The sequence below is a fragment of the Telopea speciosissima genome, chromosome 2 (assembly GCF_018873765.1).
Source record: "Telopea speciosissima isolate NSW1024214 ecotype Mountain lineage chromosome 2, Tspe_v1, whole genome shotgun sequence".
Lineage (NCBI taxonomy): Eukaryota > Viridiplantae > Streptophyta > Magnoliopsida > Proteales > Proteaceae > Telopea > Telopea speciosissima.
In genome coordinates this window covers 76,839,175-76,855,758 of record NC_057917.1, presented here as the reverse complement: position 1 = coordinate 76,855,758, position 16,584 = coordinate 76,839,175, and the positions used below count along the sequence as shown (strand labels likewise).

General features: G+C 37.4%; 2 protein-coding genes across 2 annotated transcripts; one reads left to right on the top strand and one right to left on the bottom strand.

Moving 5' to 3' along the window:
• Window positions 1-2,832: 2,832 nt before the first annotated feature.
• LOC122653217 (probable hexosyltransferase MUCI70) lies at window positions 2,833-5,246 on the top strand. The gene is made up of 4 exons (XM_043847167.1): window positions 2,833-3,119; window positions 3,211-3,414; window positions 3,771-4,331; window positions 4,898-5,246. Exons 1-4 carry the CDS (start codon window positions 2,870-2,872, stop codon window positions 5,233-5,235), a joined length of 1,353 nt encoding a protein of 450 aa, XP_043703102.1. The 5' UTR covers window positions 2,833-2,869; the 3' UTR covers window positions 5,236-5,246.
• A 3,301-nt stretch (window positions 5,247-8,547) lies between these two features.
• On the bottom strand, window positions 8,548-8,985 carry LOC122651136. The gene has a single exon (XM_043844459.1). It carries the CDS (start codon window positions 8,983-8,985, stop codon window positions 8,548-8,550), a length of 438 nt encoding a protein of 145 aa, XP_043700394.1.
• Between the last annotated feature and the right edge of the window lie 7,599 nt (window positions 8,986-16,584).

Sequence of the window (16,584 nt, the reverse complement as noted above, 5' to 3'; positions counted from 1 at the left end):
ATAAACCGTGGATTACATCTCTAATAAACCGTGGATTACATCTAGGCAGACTTTTCGTGCAAGGGTAGGGTGGTCATTATGCCTTCTTGTTAGGAGCACAGGGGTTATACCGATATAGGCCAGGTAGCGAACTGGAGGGGATAAAGAACAGGTTTGTTTCTCACCCTTCTTGTGGCCATTGTGGGGCAAGGTTATAAAAAACAGAAAATAAAACCGTATTGATCATTGATATGTATCAACGGAAACAATCAGGGTTTTAGTTTGCCCCAATTGCACCGTGCTGTGTAGACACAGGGCTACATGTAATGACCGCTTAACCCCCACCTGGTCAAGGTGCTCGGACAGAGTAAGGCAGTCATTGCATGCGGTCCTATGTCTGCGCAACAGGGCAGTTGGGGCAGCCCGTGCAGTAAAGGGATCTGATCCTTTAGGAATTGGTATTGGTGTCTCTCCTAATACTAATTCGAATCGGTCCGTACAAGTCAGGTTTACCTCGTTTTCTTTAAAAAAAAAAATCAAATTTTTTTATAATATTTTTATCCTTACTTGTATCAATCCACCAATACGAAATGGGCTAGAAATTGATATCGATCTACATCGATTCCGATATGAATCGTTGGATATTGATTCCTCAAACCATGATTATAATACCATGCTTAGAACATTGTGTGGACTATACATCAGCTCCGTGCCACCAAAATTTATGATGACCACTTATTTGATACGTAGGGGCTAGGAACTAGTTTCTCTGCGTCCATGGTAAGGAGAGAATATCTTCATCCACTCCCATTTATGAACAATTAATGATAAACCATTGTGCAATCATAACGTCAGTGTGAGTGAAGGAAAATTTAGGTTCTCTTTGGTATAATTTCAATTTTAAAATTGAGAAAAAGAATGTTAATTGGTCGCGTGGTTTTTACACCTAGACACAAACCGATGCCATTGTGCATGAAAAGATCATTCAACCCCTAGTAAGATCGAAAATCGAAAATTGAATCCAATCTAATGTCTCTGTGCATTTTCATTGGCTATCACGTTGGTACAAGGGTTACACGTTGCCCTTTAAAATTTTATTGATTTCTTAAAATAAATCAATAAATAGATTGTCAATGGAGAAATTGAAATTGTTTGATCGCAACAATTAAAAAGATCTCATGCTTAAGAAATTCATTTGGTGTAAAATCATACCCCAAATAGGGGTAAAGTATTGGGCTTGCCTCATGAGTTATGTACCCCTTATGGACTTGGATATTGAGTCGTCCATTGGGCTGGGTTCTTGGACAATTTTGGCACAAAAAACTAGCCTCCTAAGAAATTTATGGTCCAAGAAGAGAGCCTCCAGGATAATCTTACAGTCCCCATTGAGAACATATGTGTGTTTTGTGTGTGTGTGTGTCGGAGACCTTTGGTTTTGAATAATGCCGATTAAAGAAAAAAGATCCATGTAAATGATCCCATTTAATTTGGATAAGCCTGAGTTAAATTGAGATAAAAACAGGACAAACCTGACTTTTCAGCAAAGGTAGTGATTAGTGAATCTGGTAGTGATTAGTGAATCTGGATGAGCATCCCCTGTGAGATATTGATCAGATTGGATCAAACAGGCAATAAGATGAAAACGAACCAAACTTAAGACATTGAGAAACATAGTTCTGAATAGACATTGAACCATCTTAAGATTCAAATTTACCTCAAATAGACCCGACTTAAAAATTTGTATTTGAGTTTTGTCACCATAGTGGCAACTTTGGAACACTACGATTGTGTTTGATATGCATTTCAGGTTGATTTCGTGTTCTCAAATGATAAAAACAACTTGAGAATACAAAATTGACCTGGAATGCATACCAAACACGACTTACATATCCAACAATAAGCTATTAGATATTTTCTTCTAGATCTTGCTACACTTTTATAGGCAGGGATAGTGAATTGTTAGGTTTCATGACCTACCACGTGTTGGGTGGGTCTATGTAATAGAGGACTTTATACTCATCGGTTTCTTTGAATTATTGATAACATTTCAATCTAAAATAAAGAGAGTCACAAAAATCTTAATCTGAAGTTTTAATAAAAATATGAAACTGCTAAGAGAGGAAAATGAATATGAAAAATATAAAATTGCAATTTTCAAAATTTAAGCAACTTATTATTTTAGGGGAAGGTTTTCATGCATGGTCAAATGAGAGGGGTGGAAATTATGAATTATGATGCATCAAATATGGGGGATTTGTCTTTTCAACCTCTACTTGTGAAGGGAGATAATCGTACATGGTGCACGGCCATGCACAAAATCTTATTGCCTTTTTTTAAAAAAAAAATATTTGAACAATTCTCTTTATCCATTTTGTTCTGAAATTATCGCAATGAAAACTTGGACCCACCCAAAAACTGCCATATGTCAAGGTGTGAAGCATTACACTTCTCTAGGTCTAGTGAAGGCTATGAGGTGTAGTTTTTCGAGTTTTGCTCGTCTCCAGGGAGCCTAGCATGCCCAGGGTATTGCCAGCCGTTGGGCTGTGCCGCACACATTTCTAGGCATGCCCTGAGACATGTGCAGTATAGCTCAACCATTGAATGCCCCTTGGCAGCACCCTGGGCACTGGGCTCCCTGGAGACGATCCTGATCCCAATTTTTCACTTCACTTAAGAATGAAGTGGCTTAGGGTGACTTGGAGAGATGAGAATGGATCAGTCAAGCTTCAACCACTATAGGGGATTATGGTATTCATGTAATTTGCTTCAACAGCCGTGGCAATTTGGGTATTCTGATGATTCACTTTGGGTCCTTTTCACAAGCACTTCAGAAAGAAAGAAAGAGAGAGAGAGAGAGAAAGAGAGGGAACCAGTTATTAACAAACTCTTCATGGGGAAGGCTACCTGGTCCACACCACTCCTCTTTCAATCCAAACGCCTCTGTTTCTCTCTTCTCTACCTCTTCACCGTTCTGTTTCTCGCTCTCTATTCCTCTCTCTCTTCAACCAAATGCATCTTCAGATCTTCACCATTCGACCCCATCCAAACTCCTCTCTTCTTCTACCCTCACACCTATGGGGAACACAAATATGCAATCCCAACCCTTCGATCCTCTTGCGTTTCCCCTGTATTCTTTTCAGGTTCCATTAATTTCTCTCTACCACCTCTCTCCTTCATAAATTTCGATTGAGTGTCGATGTTTTATTGATGGGTTTCATTCCTTGTGTCCAGATTATTGGTTGGTCTTGAAGGAGATCCAGGATTTCTGTCTGAATTCCTCGTATTCTCCGTTGGTTCTGAGGTATCAGCGAAAGAGAAGTGGTAGTTTTGCAGGAAATTTCAGTACCCAGAAAAGGTTATCTTATTTTGATCATAGTGATGATAAGGCAGAGGTTCCTTGTGGATTCATGAATGAATTCCCTATCAATGGCTCCGGTAAGTTTCACATTCCAATGTTAAACATCATTAGGACATCAATTCAAAATGAATTTGGTTGGATTTTTCTAGTCTAATTCATCCTTTCTGAATCAATCCAAGTATAATTAGGTTTGTTCAAATTCTAATAGATCAACATTTCCACATACAACATCATAACGAGATGGATTTCCAATAATTTCAACAAACTTGAAAAACTTGCCTTCCTTTTAGTAAAGAACAAGTTTCGTTTGGCAATCTTCAAATCTTAAAGCTACTGAATCCTTTTTTTAGTTTTAATTTAGTTAGAATTGTAAAGAATTCATTAACCATTTGCCTAAAGATGCTTGTTTACTCTTTATCTCTACTGAATTCAGATAGATTTATCATGAGGAGCTGCAAAGATGTGGTGGTAGTCTCAGCAATATTCGGCGACCACGACAAAATCCGTCAGCCGAAAGGGCTTGGATCTAAAACTCTGGAAAATGTTTGTTTCTTTATGTTTATAGATGATATAACACTTAGAGGCCTTCATGCTCATAATATTCTTTTAGATGAAACAGAGGAAAATAAGATGGGTGTGTGGAGAATAATCAGAGTTAAGGGTAAGCTTCCATATAAGAATCAAGCAATGAATGGAGTTATACCCAAATACTTAGTTCACAGGCTCTTCCCGAATGCAAAATTTAGCATCTGGGTGGACGCAAAGATACAGTTAACAGTTGATCCATTAATGTTGATTCATTCTCTTATCATTTTGGAGGATGTAGACATGGCTATCTCTAAGCATCCTTATTACATTCACACATTGGAAGAAGCAATGGCTACTGCAAGGTGGAGGAAATGGGCTGATGTGGAGTCCTTGAAGACACAAATGGAGACATACTGTGAGAACGGATTAAGGCCATGGACACCTGAAAAGCTCCCATATACCACAGGTCTGCACATACAAAAACCATCTAAATTTATGGCGTGTTGGGCAAGTGCTCACTTGCTGAATGTTTGGTCACGGATTCAAGTCCTGGAAACAGCCTCTGGAAACAGGGGTAAGGCTGTGTACATTTGACCCTCTCCAGACCCTGCTAAACGCGGGAGCCTTGTGCACTGGGTACGGCCTTTTTTAGTTACTGAAACTCATGAAGTTCCTTCCATTAGAGTGGCCATGACATATTTGTTCACTCTCTGTAAATTTTGTAGCTCCATGCATTACAAAGGCAGCATGAATAGACTGTTTGCAGTGATTGATCCTTTTTCAACCATTAAAAGAATGTAATGTATTGGATTGTTTTGAGGATCCTATATGGTTCAAAACTTGCCATAGAAGATCTCTCAGTGCTATATTTGTAACTGAGTACTATAGATTGTGATGCAAATCTACAATCACCAGTATCAGGAGACCAGTGGTTGCTGGTAGGAGATCTCTAGTATGTGATCACTGTTACTGGTTTCTTAAATTAAAGTTTCCTAACCATCTCTTTGTGATACATTTTGTTTTGAGTTGCAGATGTACCAGACAGTGCTCTAATACTGAGGAAACATGGAGTAGAGAGCAACCTCTTCTCCTGCCTACTGTTCAATGAATTAGAAGCTTTTAATCCAAGAGATCAGTTGGCTTTTGCTTTTGTGAGAGACAGAATGAACCCAAAGGTGAAGATGAACATATTTGAAGTTGAAGTGTTTGAACAAATTGTGGTGGAATATAGGCACAACTTGAAACATATTTTGGGCAGTTTCACAGAGGTTCCAAAGGCAAAAAGGGCAAGATCTGATGCATCAGTTAATGGGAGTAGTTGGAAGTGTGAGAATTATCTTCTGGAAATGTGGGGGGAATCCCATGATTGATATTGTCTCTTGTAGTACTGCTAATTCACAACCACACTGACACCCATACAGGAAAAGTAAACTAGAAAGGAAATAACACTTTAGAGGAAATTTTGTGAGTAGCTTAAATTTAAACAATATTTACCTAGATAGTTTCAAGATGATTTCTCTAATAAAGTAAATCCATACTTTGTTGGATTGAGGGTGGCTATGTGGACGTTGGAATGGAATATATGTATTTAAGGGATAATTAGTATTAATCATATGTAATATGTAGTTAGTTTATCTTGATACCTACTTTGGAGGTAGATTTAAAAGTGAAATAATAATAATAATAATAAAAAAAATACAGTGAAACTGAGCCATTGAGGAGTACTCTGGATAATTTAAAAAACTTAAGGGGAGAATGAGAGATGAAAGTTTACTTTATTAGATATATCAAAAAATAAGAATTTTATGGGAGAGTATGGATAATATATATTTTATGGGGGAGGGTTCCCTGAAAGCACCGTGGTCCTTGTGCCAAAGCGGGTGTTAATGGGAGCATGCATGGAAGCATCAATAGGGGTGGATATCCATTGTTAATGGCGGGTGGGATTATTTTGCATCCCTCTATGTCTGGGTGTAGGGGTCATGCTAAAAAAAAGAGAGATTCCTTTTGACGCCCATGTGCAGTTTCGGGTGTTGGAAAGGGGGGGGATAATTATGAAAACCCATAAATAAGGGGTGTTTTGGGGATTTCAAGGGGAGTGCTACTTTGAAATGGGTGGGTCGTGCAAAAAGGGTTAGGACACTGGTGCCATGGGAATCTTTTCACCCGAAAGAAAAAATGGAAAAAAAGTGTACTTGGTCACCTATCAGGTAAGGAACTATAATGAGTCTGGGAGAGGGTCCCTCCAATGCCAATGTACAGTTTCATGCTTTGGAAGAGGGGTATTATGGGAAAACACTAAAAATAGAGGAGTATATCTGTATATGAGACATTTTTCAAGGGTGATGCTACAGTAATTTGAATCTTATGAGGGGTGCTTCCATATAATTTTGAAATTAAGATTCTCTTGTGCAATCTTTTACTCAATTAGTCTTTTTCTTATTTGAATGCATAATTGCTCGTCTTTTGATGGTATTCTAAGGGACATGAAAACCAGAAAAGGTATGTTATCCATGTTTGTTTGCAACACATCAAAGAGTGATCAAGTTTATCGTTTCGAACACCAAAAAACTAGAAGAGTCCCTGCATCAACCTATCGTTCACTGTTTTCCACATGGAAAGCTTAAGAAAGATACAAGTAGATCTATGTGAAACAAGATCTCACAACCATATTACTTGTCAAATTAAGTAGGTTTTCTTTTTTTTTTTTTTTTAAATAAAATTTGACATTTTAAAGAATCACAATAACACTAAAATTTTATTTTATTGAAATGATTTTCTAATTTGTGAAAATTTAAATCTACTCCAATATTATTTATTTTGAGTTGAAATTTAATTAATAAAAATAAAACCATCAATGGCCACAAATGTCTACCCTCCAAAATTGAACGATACCTTCTCCACACCATCCGAATTCCGAACCCCTCGATTAAGGAATTAATTACACCTAGACCATGGTTATGGGAAAACTCGACCCTAAAATAAATGTAGAGTCTTCTATCATTCCGTTCCATTTATGAATCATTCTTGTGGTAAATAAGTCATTACAAATGAAGGTTACTTTTAGTTTTCCAATGTCATATTATGTGTTTTAGAATGATTGGAGATGAGTTGCTTTGTCCCTTTTCCTGTCCCTTCTCCTGGTCCTCCAGTGGTCCATATCTGTCTTGGGGCTGTGGTCCTTGTTGAGAGATCACATGAACAAACATACATGTTAGATAATTTTAGGGTTAAGGACAGAGGGGTTGTGGCAGCTTGGATCCTCTACTTGTCACTTGTCCATTATCTTTGGTTGGAATTCACCCTTTTTTGTGATCTATGTCACGAACACATTGGTCATAAAATCACTTCTGTTACACTGTTGGGATTTGGGAACTAAGGAGGCTAAGCTTTTGGTTGGATAGGGAAGACTTAAAGCCTCGAAGTTTGACAAACAAAATATCTTAAGATTCTAATCATTGATGAGTGAGCATTAAAAAATAAAAGGGTTAGGGTTTCTTAGGCTCCCTTTGGTATCATTTTTATTTTTGATACTAGACGCCTTGTTCGAGTGGGGGTAAGGCAGTCATTGCGTGCTTCATTGTGTCTGGGCTGCACGGTCCTATCAGGCAACTGGGTAGTAGAGGATCACGATCCGTCTATTTGGCATATCGCTCTTGATTGGAAAATTTTTTGGACGTTTAAAGCTGAAAGTAAAATAAGTATGTTAAAATTTTTTCATTACAATAATTATCTCGCCGAAAATAAAAAAAACATGGCGATGTGCAATTCTATAGCAGGGACAATATATACTTCATACCCTAAAACTACTTGAGATGATTTTATTCTTGTAAATTTTACGTTCTTTATTTTAATGTAATAGAATTTTGAGTAAATTACTCCCCCCCTTCCCTCGATTATGCTCGAATGACAACCTCCACCCCTGCATATTGAGTAAATGCTCTCCCCTCTCTTGAAATCAAATGATTCTATCAACTGCACCCATTCCATGAAAAATGGCTGTTAAAATAAATATATGAGACTAAATCAAAGAGTTTTGGCTCAAATTGAGATGCTTCAGATATATACAGAGGCAACATTAGGGGCAAAACGATCATCTTTTCAAACAACGTCAGATTTGGATGAAATTTTACGTACTAGTTCAAAATAATTAAATAAGGTTATCCTATGAGTCTTGGTTCTATTGGAAAGGTTTGGGTGTAAAATTAGGCTAGAGGTAAAACGATCTTTTCCACCACTCAATCTTTGGCCCTGATAATCATCGTCAGAATGCAATATCTAGTACTATGTAGTGAAGCGTTACACTTCACTATTTGTCATTTGCTAGTACATGGGTTAGTTCATGTGATGATTACGTCTTTTTTTTCAAGAAGTTAAATTCACCTCAACTTACTCACGCTCATAATTCATAAACAAGGACTGCATAAATTTTTTTTTTTTTTTTGATTTTGATGAATAAATAATATATTACGAGCTCGGAGAGACGAGGGAATACAAAAACAGAAGAATACTGAATACCCAACACACAAAGGCCACCCAATAAACCTACGAAGCCTACATTTGACAACAAGAACTTCAGCTAATAATATTTATTGATGTATTCCTTAATTTTATTTTGATTCATCTTTTCAATAACAAGATTGAATGAGAAAAAGGGCAAACTTTGAAGGGATCGAATTGGATCATTTCTTTTCTGGTTTTGGGAGCTCAAAGCAAGAGATGGGGTGTTTACGAGAAAGGCCACTGGAAGTCTTGAAGTTGATCTTCCCAGAAGAAGGATCATCTATATAAATTTCAATGACAGTGAAGGTGAGAAACAATTCCTTAGCACTCACCCCTTTCAAGTCTTTAAGTAGACGAGGCTCTATGAAGCCTGAGATCTCTGTAGCGTAGAGGGTATCACCAACATTGGGGAATTTGTACTTCTGGGCTTTCTTCAGTTTCAACCAAAAGAAATGGGCTTCTCTGTAGAGGCCTAACTCTTCCATCTCATCTACTGGTGGCAAATTGTTGGGAAGCAACATCTCATCTAACAGCTCAGTTGATTTCTTCTTGCATAGCTCCTCGCCATGGAAGATCTCCGCTTTCTCTCTATATTTGTTGATCAATTCAGAAGCCATTTCTTGATGAAGTGCTTAATTTTGTCCTTGTTTGGGTAAAACAGAGGATTTCTGTAAGATGGTGATCCAAAGAGGGTAGGTCTGGGCTTTAATGAAGGGGTTGGTTGATGTATGGAACTCTTTAATTTCTCCAAATGCAAATTTAACAATTTAAAAAGGCAAGGTCTTGGTTGCTTTTGTTTTTTTTTTTTTTTTGGTTTTTAAATTTATAAAATGTGAGGTCTTGGGTGTTAGTCCTTGGACCCACTTCTAACAGGTCCTTCCGGACGTGGCAACGTGGGAAATTATCGTCTCCATTTATCTGCCCCTCCATTTCCTCCATTACATCTAATGGGGGGGGGGAGGGTGGTGGACCCCACCAAGCAGTGTATTCGGGCATGGGGTAGGGTGGTCATTTCCACCCCCTATTAGATGTAATGGAAAAAAATGGAGGGGTAGATAAATGGAGATGATAAAGATCCAACAACGTCGGTCTTACGCATCAAGTAACATTGCATCCCTAGTGATGTCATGGGAAGATCGTAGTGTGAACTTGTTATTGCTTCTTTTTTTTTATTATTGTTTTTCCTTTATTTGTCCCTCATGGGCCTAATACCTTTTAGTGGCATCTTTGTTTTGTAATATATTTATATTTTTCTCTCTATTTTAGGATTTAATATATTTTATTCACACCAAAAAAAAAAAAGTTTTGCATGATTAATGGTTTTTCTAAGGACACATAATACATGGACCTTGTTGGATACATTTTTAATGCAAGCACGTCATACAAAATATTTTTGGCAGTGAAACCTATACAATAAGTGATAAAAATTAAAAAATTATTTATCCGAAAACTGATTTGAAATGTAATGTTTTTCCGTTTGTTTTAGAAAAACAAAAGTAAAAATGAAAGAAAAAGAAGATAATAAATTTACAAAAAAAAGATCACTGTTTGTTTTTAAAGTTGGCATGAAAATTTCTAGCATATTTTATGAATAACTTCACCGTAAAATCTTCCATCATAAACTTTATAATACCTTGAGGGCACCTTTGTTGTTTTGGATGGATCACATATTATACGTGGGACCCATTTCAGTATATAATTCTTAAAACCATATGATAGGGGCTATATAGTTGATATTATCATATAAAATATATGGCCAAAAAAAAAACAATGAAAATTCTTACTTTAAAATCTATCATATTTTATCTCCTACCACCCACCCCCCCAAAAAAAAAAAATGGAACATTTTTTGACAAAATTTTAAATGTATAATAAATTAATAACGAGGTAATCAATGATTATTTTTAAAAAAAATAGGAATATCCGGATTCACTAGTACTGTTGATTTATCAGAATTATAATAATCATAGTGTAAGTGTGTAACAGATCATTTTCTTTCTTATTATCATGTATAATTCTTGCAAGTTGGTTCCTTTCATTTGGAGAGAGAGAGGTGGGAAAAGGCTCTAAGTTGCCTCTATTTTGAATTTAATATGTCTGATCCAGAGTCTCCGAAAGAATATGTTTAAATTACATTACCAAATGCTTATCGATACTGGTAAGTTTTGCAAATATTAATTAGAAGTCCAATTCCATCCATGGATATATACAATTCCTTACATTTTTCCACAAATCTTAATCTATACAACTGACATTGATGAGGGTAATCTATATCTTTTAATTTCTAGTATGCAAAGCTCAAGTTGATATCTGAAATCCGAAAGTTAAAAAATCATAAATTATTATTTTCTTTGATTATACCATCTCCCTAATCTCTTTCTGAAATAAGTATGGTGACACTTGGTTAGAGATGGCTGGCCTGCTAATGAAACTCCCTTACTTAGGGTCGAGATAGAATGGGTTTAGTGGGTTAAAGCCCACTAAACCAGCCCACTGAGCCCATATGAGTCCCCCACCACAATGACCTTTCTCTAATGAACCTTTCATTCCCATAGGGGTCTTAAATACAATCATTAGGGGGTTATGGAATTAAATCTTGGGATCGTATCGATTGCATATTGGTGTTGTTAGTGTATACAACTCACATGTACACATCACTGTATACACAAAAAGGCGTATTGGTGATACATATGACATGCCGATAAGTATTGACATTGGCCAGACCCAATACGGATATTGAGCTGATACGGATCCGCCAAACTCGATACTACTGCTAAGAAGAAATAGATCGGCCGATACAGTCAGAAACTGGTTTTCTTAACCTAAAAGTGATCACTAATTAATTTGGAATCAGACAAATATGGCCCAATACGTATGATCAATCTGTATAGGTATCGCCAATGACTGATATGGTACCCGATACGATGATTTAAATCAATGTTGGAGGTCCTCTAGATGGTCGATCCACCTATTTAACTATGTCTGGCCTGATTTGATTATGTTTTTTTATTTCAATTTCTTGTGGTGATTTCTATTTCAGAAGCTGTTTGGTTTGATTTTGGCACCTTATTTCAGTGAAATAGAAATCAAAATTCATTGAAATTCTAAAATAGGTGAGAAACTCTTTCAATTTCGAAATAGAAATTACATTCACTCTTGCTCTTTAATGAACACATGATTACTTTAATGGGTAAATTAGTAATTTCATGTAAAAAAAATAAAACACCGTTCTTTTTCTCCAGATGGTCTCACGGTCTCACCATCACCACCCTCTTCCAAAGAAATATAGAAAATCTATTCTTAAAAATTGAACTACCAAATGAGTTTCTTATTCTTGAAATATTTCAGATTGATGCAACCAAATAATTTCAATCTCATGAACAAAAATATATTTGTTGATTATTTCATGAAAACTAATCCAAACTTGAAATAGAAATCATATCAAATCAAGCCTTATACCTCCAATGATCATCAGAAGATTCCACATCACCCTTCCTTGTGGCACACTTACATGGGCTTTCAAGGTCTAGGCCCATCCTGTATTTTCAGGCTAGTTGAGCCTAAATATCAGGCTTTTAAATCTGGGCTGGGTTTTGGCATGTCTTTAGTATCAGTTTTTCAGCCGTATTCTTTTTGGTAGAAAATGTGGGGGCACAGGATTAATCACACATCCGTGATATAGGAATACTTCCTACCCACCCAATGTAAGTGCACTGATTATTTTGAAAAGTGGAAGTATTTAAAGGGAAAGGAAGTGAAAATTTTCAAATAAAAAAAAGGAAACTTTTGTAATGATTATCCCTATAAACTATTTAAATTTCTTACCACATCCAGTAATGATACATTTTACATGTGAAATTTATTTTACTTTTTAAACCAAAAGAAATTGGATGCAAAGTAAAGAGAGGGCGACACGAGTATTTCACGCTCTCTTCAACAGTAAAGAGAGGAAGATCGACTCCATTGTTCTCTCATTAACAAGCATGGTACACCGAGTCCGCATCCCCTCGACCTGGTATTGTTCGAACACTTGAGAGATCAATTGGGCATCCATCCTAGATATGCCAAGGTGTGAAACCCATTAATCTTCGGCTTCCTTTCTTAGTCTCTTTCTGTAGGCTTCGAAGATGGTGAAGAATTCATCTATTTTATTTGCTCATAGATCTTGTCTGTGGTCCACGAAGGGAATGTTCAACAAGTATGCCTGCAATCATCAACAAAGTGTGTTGCACGAAAGCAAGGCGAGCTGTGATCAAGCAGAAATAGCATAGTACACGCACATGTGCTCATCCAGATCCTCTACGGTGCGGCCACCCATCCTGCCTGTTTCTGCGTAGACAGAGGGCAGCGCGCAAAGACAGCCTTACCCCCACTCGTGCAAGGTGCTCGGGCAAGGGTAAGGCGGTCTTTGCGCAACATAGGCAGGATGGGCAGCCATGCCGTAGAGGATCCAAATCATTAATGGTGTCAATTGGTGGAAAAAATTCCTCTATAGTGCTCTAATGTGGATATGCACTACAGTGCGAGTGTGAGACCTCCGTTAAAGATAAGGATCCGCTGGCATTTCAAATATTCAATTTGATTTGAATTAGTCAACACTTATCTAACACTTATCTAATACCAGTTGTTGTAACTATTTGGGTTTATCCTTTTGTAACAGATAAGAGTTTAACTGATAGGTCATAATTGACCAGAACCAATCCCCATGTTACACGTGGACGAGCAGGTCAGCTCCGGCTCGATTGCCTACTGCTTGGGTCGGATATTGACCTCGAAATAATCTTAGCTAACTAGAGTTGGCGCTTAACTCAACCCAGTAAGAGACTCCGGTCAGGTGGAGGTCATACATTCCGCATGACCCTAATCACACTTCCCGCATGATCCTAGGTCACACTTGTCGACCGAAGATCATGCCACCAAGGATGACCTGAAACCGAGATTATCATCCATAAACAGGTAAAGCTTGGATACAGTTTAGCAACTCAAAGCTATAAATAGCCATGCAAGGCTTAGGTATGGGACACTTCACTTTTGCTTACTTAAACTCTCTAGTTTGAGAATTATCTGTTGCAAGCTCTGACTTAGGCATTGGAGTGTACTAACCGGCTCAGGCCGGCACTTCTTTGTCTCTTCTATGGTTTTGCTTGTGCAAGACGACCCGACCAGGTGAACCTCTGCGCGAGTCAGAAACTATCGCAATAGTAACAACATTTGGAATTCAAGTTTATAAATATGATTGCTACCCAACAACTTGGGTAAGATGAGATTCATCCCAATTCAAATTCTCTACCTCTCACAAGCTCAACATATAAAAGATGCGACATCCAATGGTGTCGAAAAGAAAGAAAAGAAAAAAAAAAAAAACTGCCTTGCATTGAGCTCACAGCTCGCATCGTTGGATGAAACTTCTTCCATGTGTCAAGCTCTCAAGCCTGCCCTGTAGTGCACTGCAAGATGCCCACACTATAGAGGATTTTAATCCTTTTATTATATACACATGATGGGGGAGAGATTTTCTATGATGCCATCATGCAGTTTCCCATCGATAACCGTGTGGGTGATGAATCATATAATGGGGTAGGTATTTAACGGTAAAAGCGAGAGTGTTGAGTGATCCCATGGTTAAATATGAGGGAGTGTATAAAGGAATCTGTATGCTGACATTGAGTGGTTCCTTTTTCCATACCATATAGGAATTCCATATGCATTGTACATTTTTAAGCCTTTTTTCTTTATGTACTCAAACATATATTTTTTCTTGTACACTGTATAAGTTTTCGGAGATAGAACGCTACCTGGGTGTGTGCGGTGCGCTGCCCATGCGCCCAGACATAGTGACGGGCAAAATGACCATCATGCCTCTATAGAAAAGTGGAATTTCTTAGGGGCGTGGTGATTATTTTGCCTACCCCTATTTCTGGGCGTAGGAGCAGCAAACAGCACGCGCTCAGGTATCATTCTCTTTCCCATAAGATTTTTAATCTACCACAAAAAATTATTTTAAGGGTGTTTTTTTCCTTTCATATTTTCCAAAATATATTTTTCTGAATTTTTTTGAATTTTTTCTGGGTCTGGATACATCAGTTTGGGTGAGCTAGAGGTATGGTCAAGCCCAACCTGAGGTGAAGGAAGAAAATCCCAGCTTGGGTCCACTCACATTGGATTCGAGATTGCCCAGGTTGAGCCCAACCTAATTAAAATTATTCAAAGCTTCAGTTGGGTCTTAATTGGGTCCGCTCCATAAAGTTCTTGTTGTTTAACGAAGAAAAGATATGGCCTGTGACACTAAAACAAAAATATAAACACACATTTGCATTCCAAATAAATTAGCTATCTAAGATCCACACACCTGGAATAAACTCTAAATATCACCATTGATATATACAGAATCTATCATATCATAACTTAATAAATATATGCATTGCCTATCTTCCTTGATTTCTCAACAGCTCACTTCTTGGATTTTTAAGAAAATTTTTAAATCTTAATAATAATATTGAGAAAAGATCCATGTGGAGAAGTGTACCGTTCATGCCTAGACACACTGGGGGTGAAATGACCGCCCCACCCTCTATGGAGGGTAGAAATCTCCCCCAATGATGCTTCCGTGCATGCTCTCATTGGTTCTCGCACGTGCAGGGGCCACACTCTTTTATAGAGAATGCTCCCCCTAATAATATATATGGATCATAGTTGGAAAACCAGGTTTCTCTCAATTCCACTCACTCTTTTCAAAACTTGATAACTTGGGCGAGTCAAGGCAAGTAAAATTTTTTTAAAAAAATCTTCTATCTTCTCATTCCCCGAGTGATGGGGATTGAGGCTATGGTTACTTTACAGGTGGGAAAAAGGGGGAGGGGCTACTACTATTAAAGACAATAAACGAAAATTTTAGGGTTTTGTTTCAAAATAGATCAAACTTAGTCTATGAACAATATTTGACCTAATTTTGTTTTTAAAAAAAAAAAACCTCAAACTTGATGAATTTCACAAGACTCAGTAAAAACCAGTCAATGAAAACTCAGACTAACTCAGACATGGTCTTGTCATTTCTTAAACCTAGGTGAGTCTTCATGAATCCTAATCATATTTCAAAATTTTTTTTTTTTGACTCCTCAGATGACTCGTCTAAGTTAAAACCTGATTTGGGGTGGGTGAGGACATGAAAGGGGAATCCGGATCGACTACCCACATGGGGATGGGTGGGGACAGATCTGACCCCTCCATGGGTGGTGGGTCCCACACCCCCATGGAGGGTTCAGATCTGTTCCCACCCATCCCCATGTCGATAGCAGATCCAAACTCATGAAAGGATACCTGGAAGGCATTTTGGAAACATATTAAAACTTTAAGAGGGATTTGTAAACCCTAGGATGGTGGATGAACCGTCTTCCTCTATGGGTGGAGGAAAACTTTTAGTCTTATTTTAAATGTCATTTCAGTTTGAATTTTTTTGCCGTATTTAGGTTACCCAGCCATTGAAATGTGAAAGAAGGAATTCCAGATCCAACTCTTCTACTTGCATCGTTAAAAACAAGAAGTGAAGACTGACTTTGACCCGTCTAAGTATAAAAAAAATTTCTACGTTTCCAACATCTCATCATTATGTAAAATGAAAATTTTGTTAACCCTTTCTCCACGATCAGATTTTATTGCCTCAGGCCCACAGGTTGTTAGTTGATAAAGTATTAGAGCTAAGGAGCCCACCAAAAGCACAACCCGAAAACCCGAGAAAAACGACCGTAAAACCACTAATTTTGAATCTTTAGTAATCTAAATAAGAATTTTTATCTTCTTTTGTTACAACACGGTGCTGTAACGCATTGTGCGACACTGCAGCCTGCAGAGGTCATGTGGTACAATGGATCCCACATGGTGCACATGGCCTCTGCAGCCGTCGCACGATGCATTACAGCACCGTGCTGTAACAGGAGAGGATAACGATTCATCTAAATAGTTGCGAACGATTGAGATGCCATATGAATGATCATAAATGCCCCCTCTATCAAATATAATAAATAAACTAAAGTGGGATTGCGATATTTTCATAGTCTTCCTAATAATAAAGCAATTTTCTCCTTATTGGTTTTGTGTTTCTTTGTACAAATTTTATGAAATGTTACATGTGTTTCACTTTCAATAATATGGAACATAGTTAATTTAAATAATGCATTTGGCAGCAATTACTACTTTCACCCATAAAATTAAATTGAAAA

Coding starts and splice junctions, on each gene's coding strand:
- LOC122653217 (XM_043847167.1), top strand. CDS start 2,870: ATGGGGAAGGCTACCTGGTCCACACCACTCCTCTTTCAATCCAAACGC. Junction 3,120..3,210: donor TTCCCCTGTATTCTTTTCAG/GTTCCATTAATT, acceptor CCTTGTGTCCAG/ATTATTGGTTGGTCTTGAAG. Junction 3,415..3,770: donor ATTCCCTATCAATGGCTCCG/GTAAGTTTCACA, acceptor TACTGAATTCAG/ATAGATTTATCATGAGGAGC.
- LOC122651136 (XM_043844459.1), bottom strand. CDS start 8,985: ATGGCTTCTGAATTGATCAACAAATATAGAGAGAAAGCGGAGATCTTC.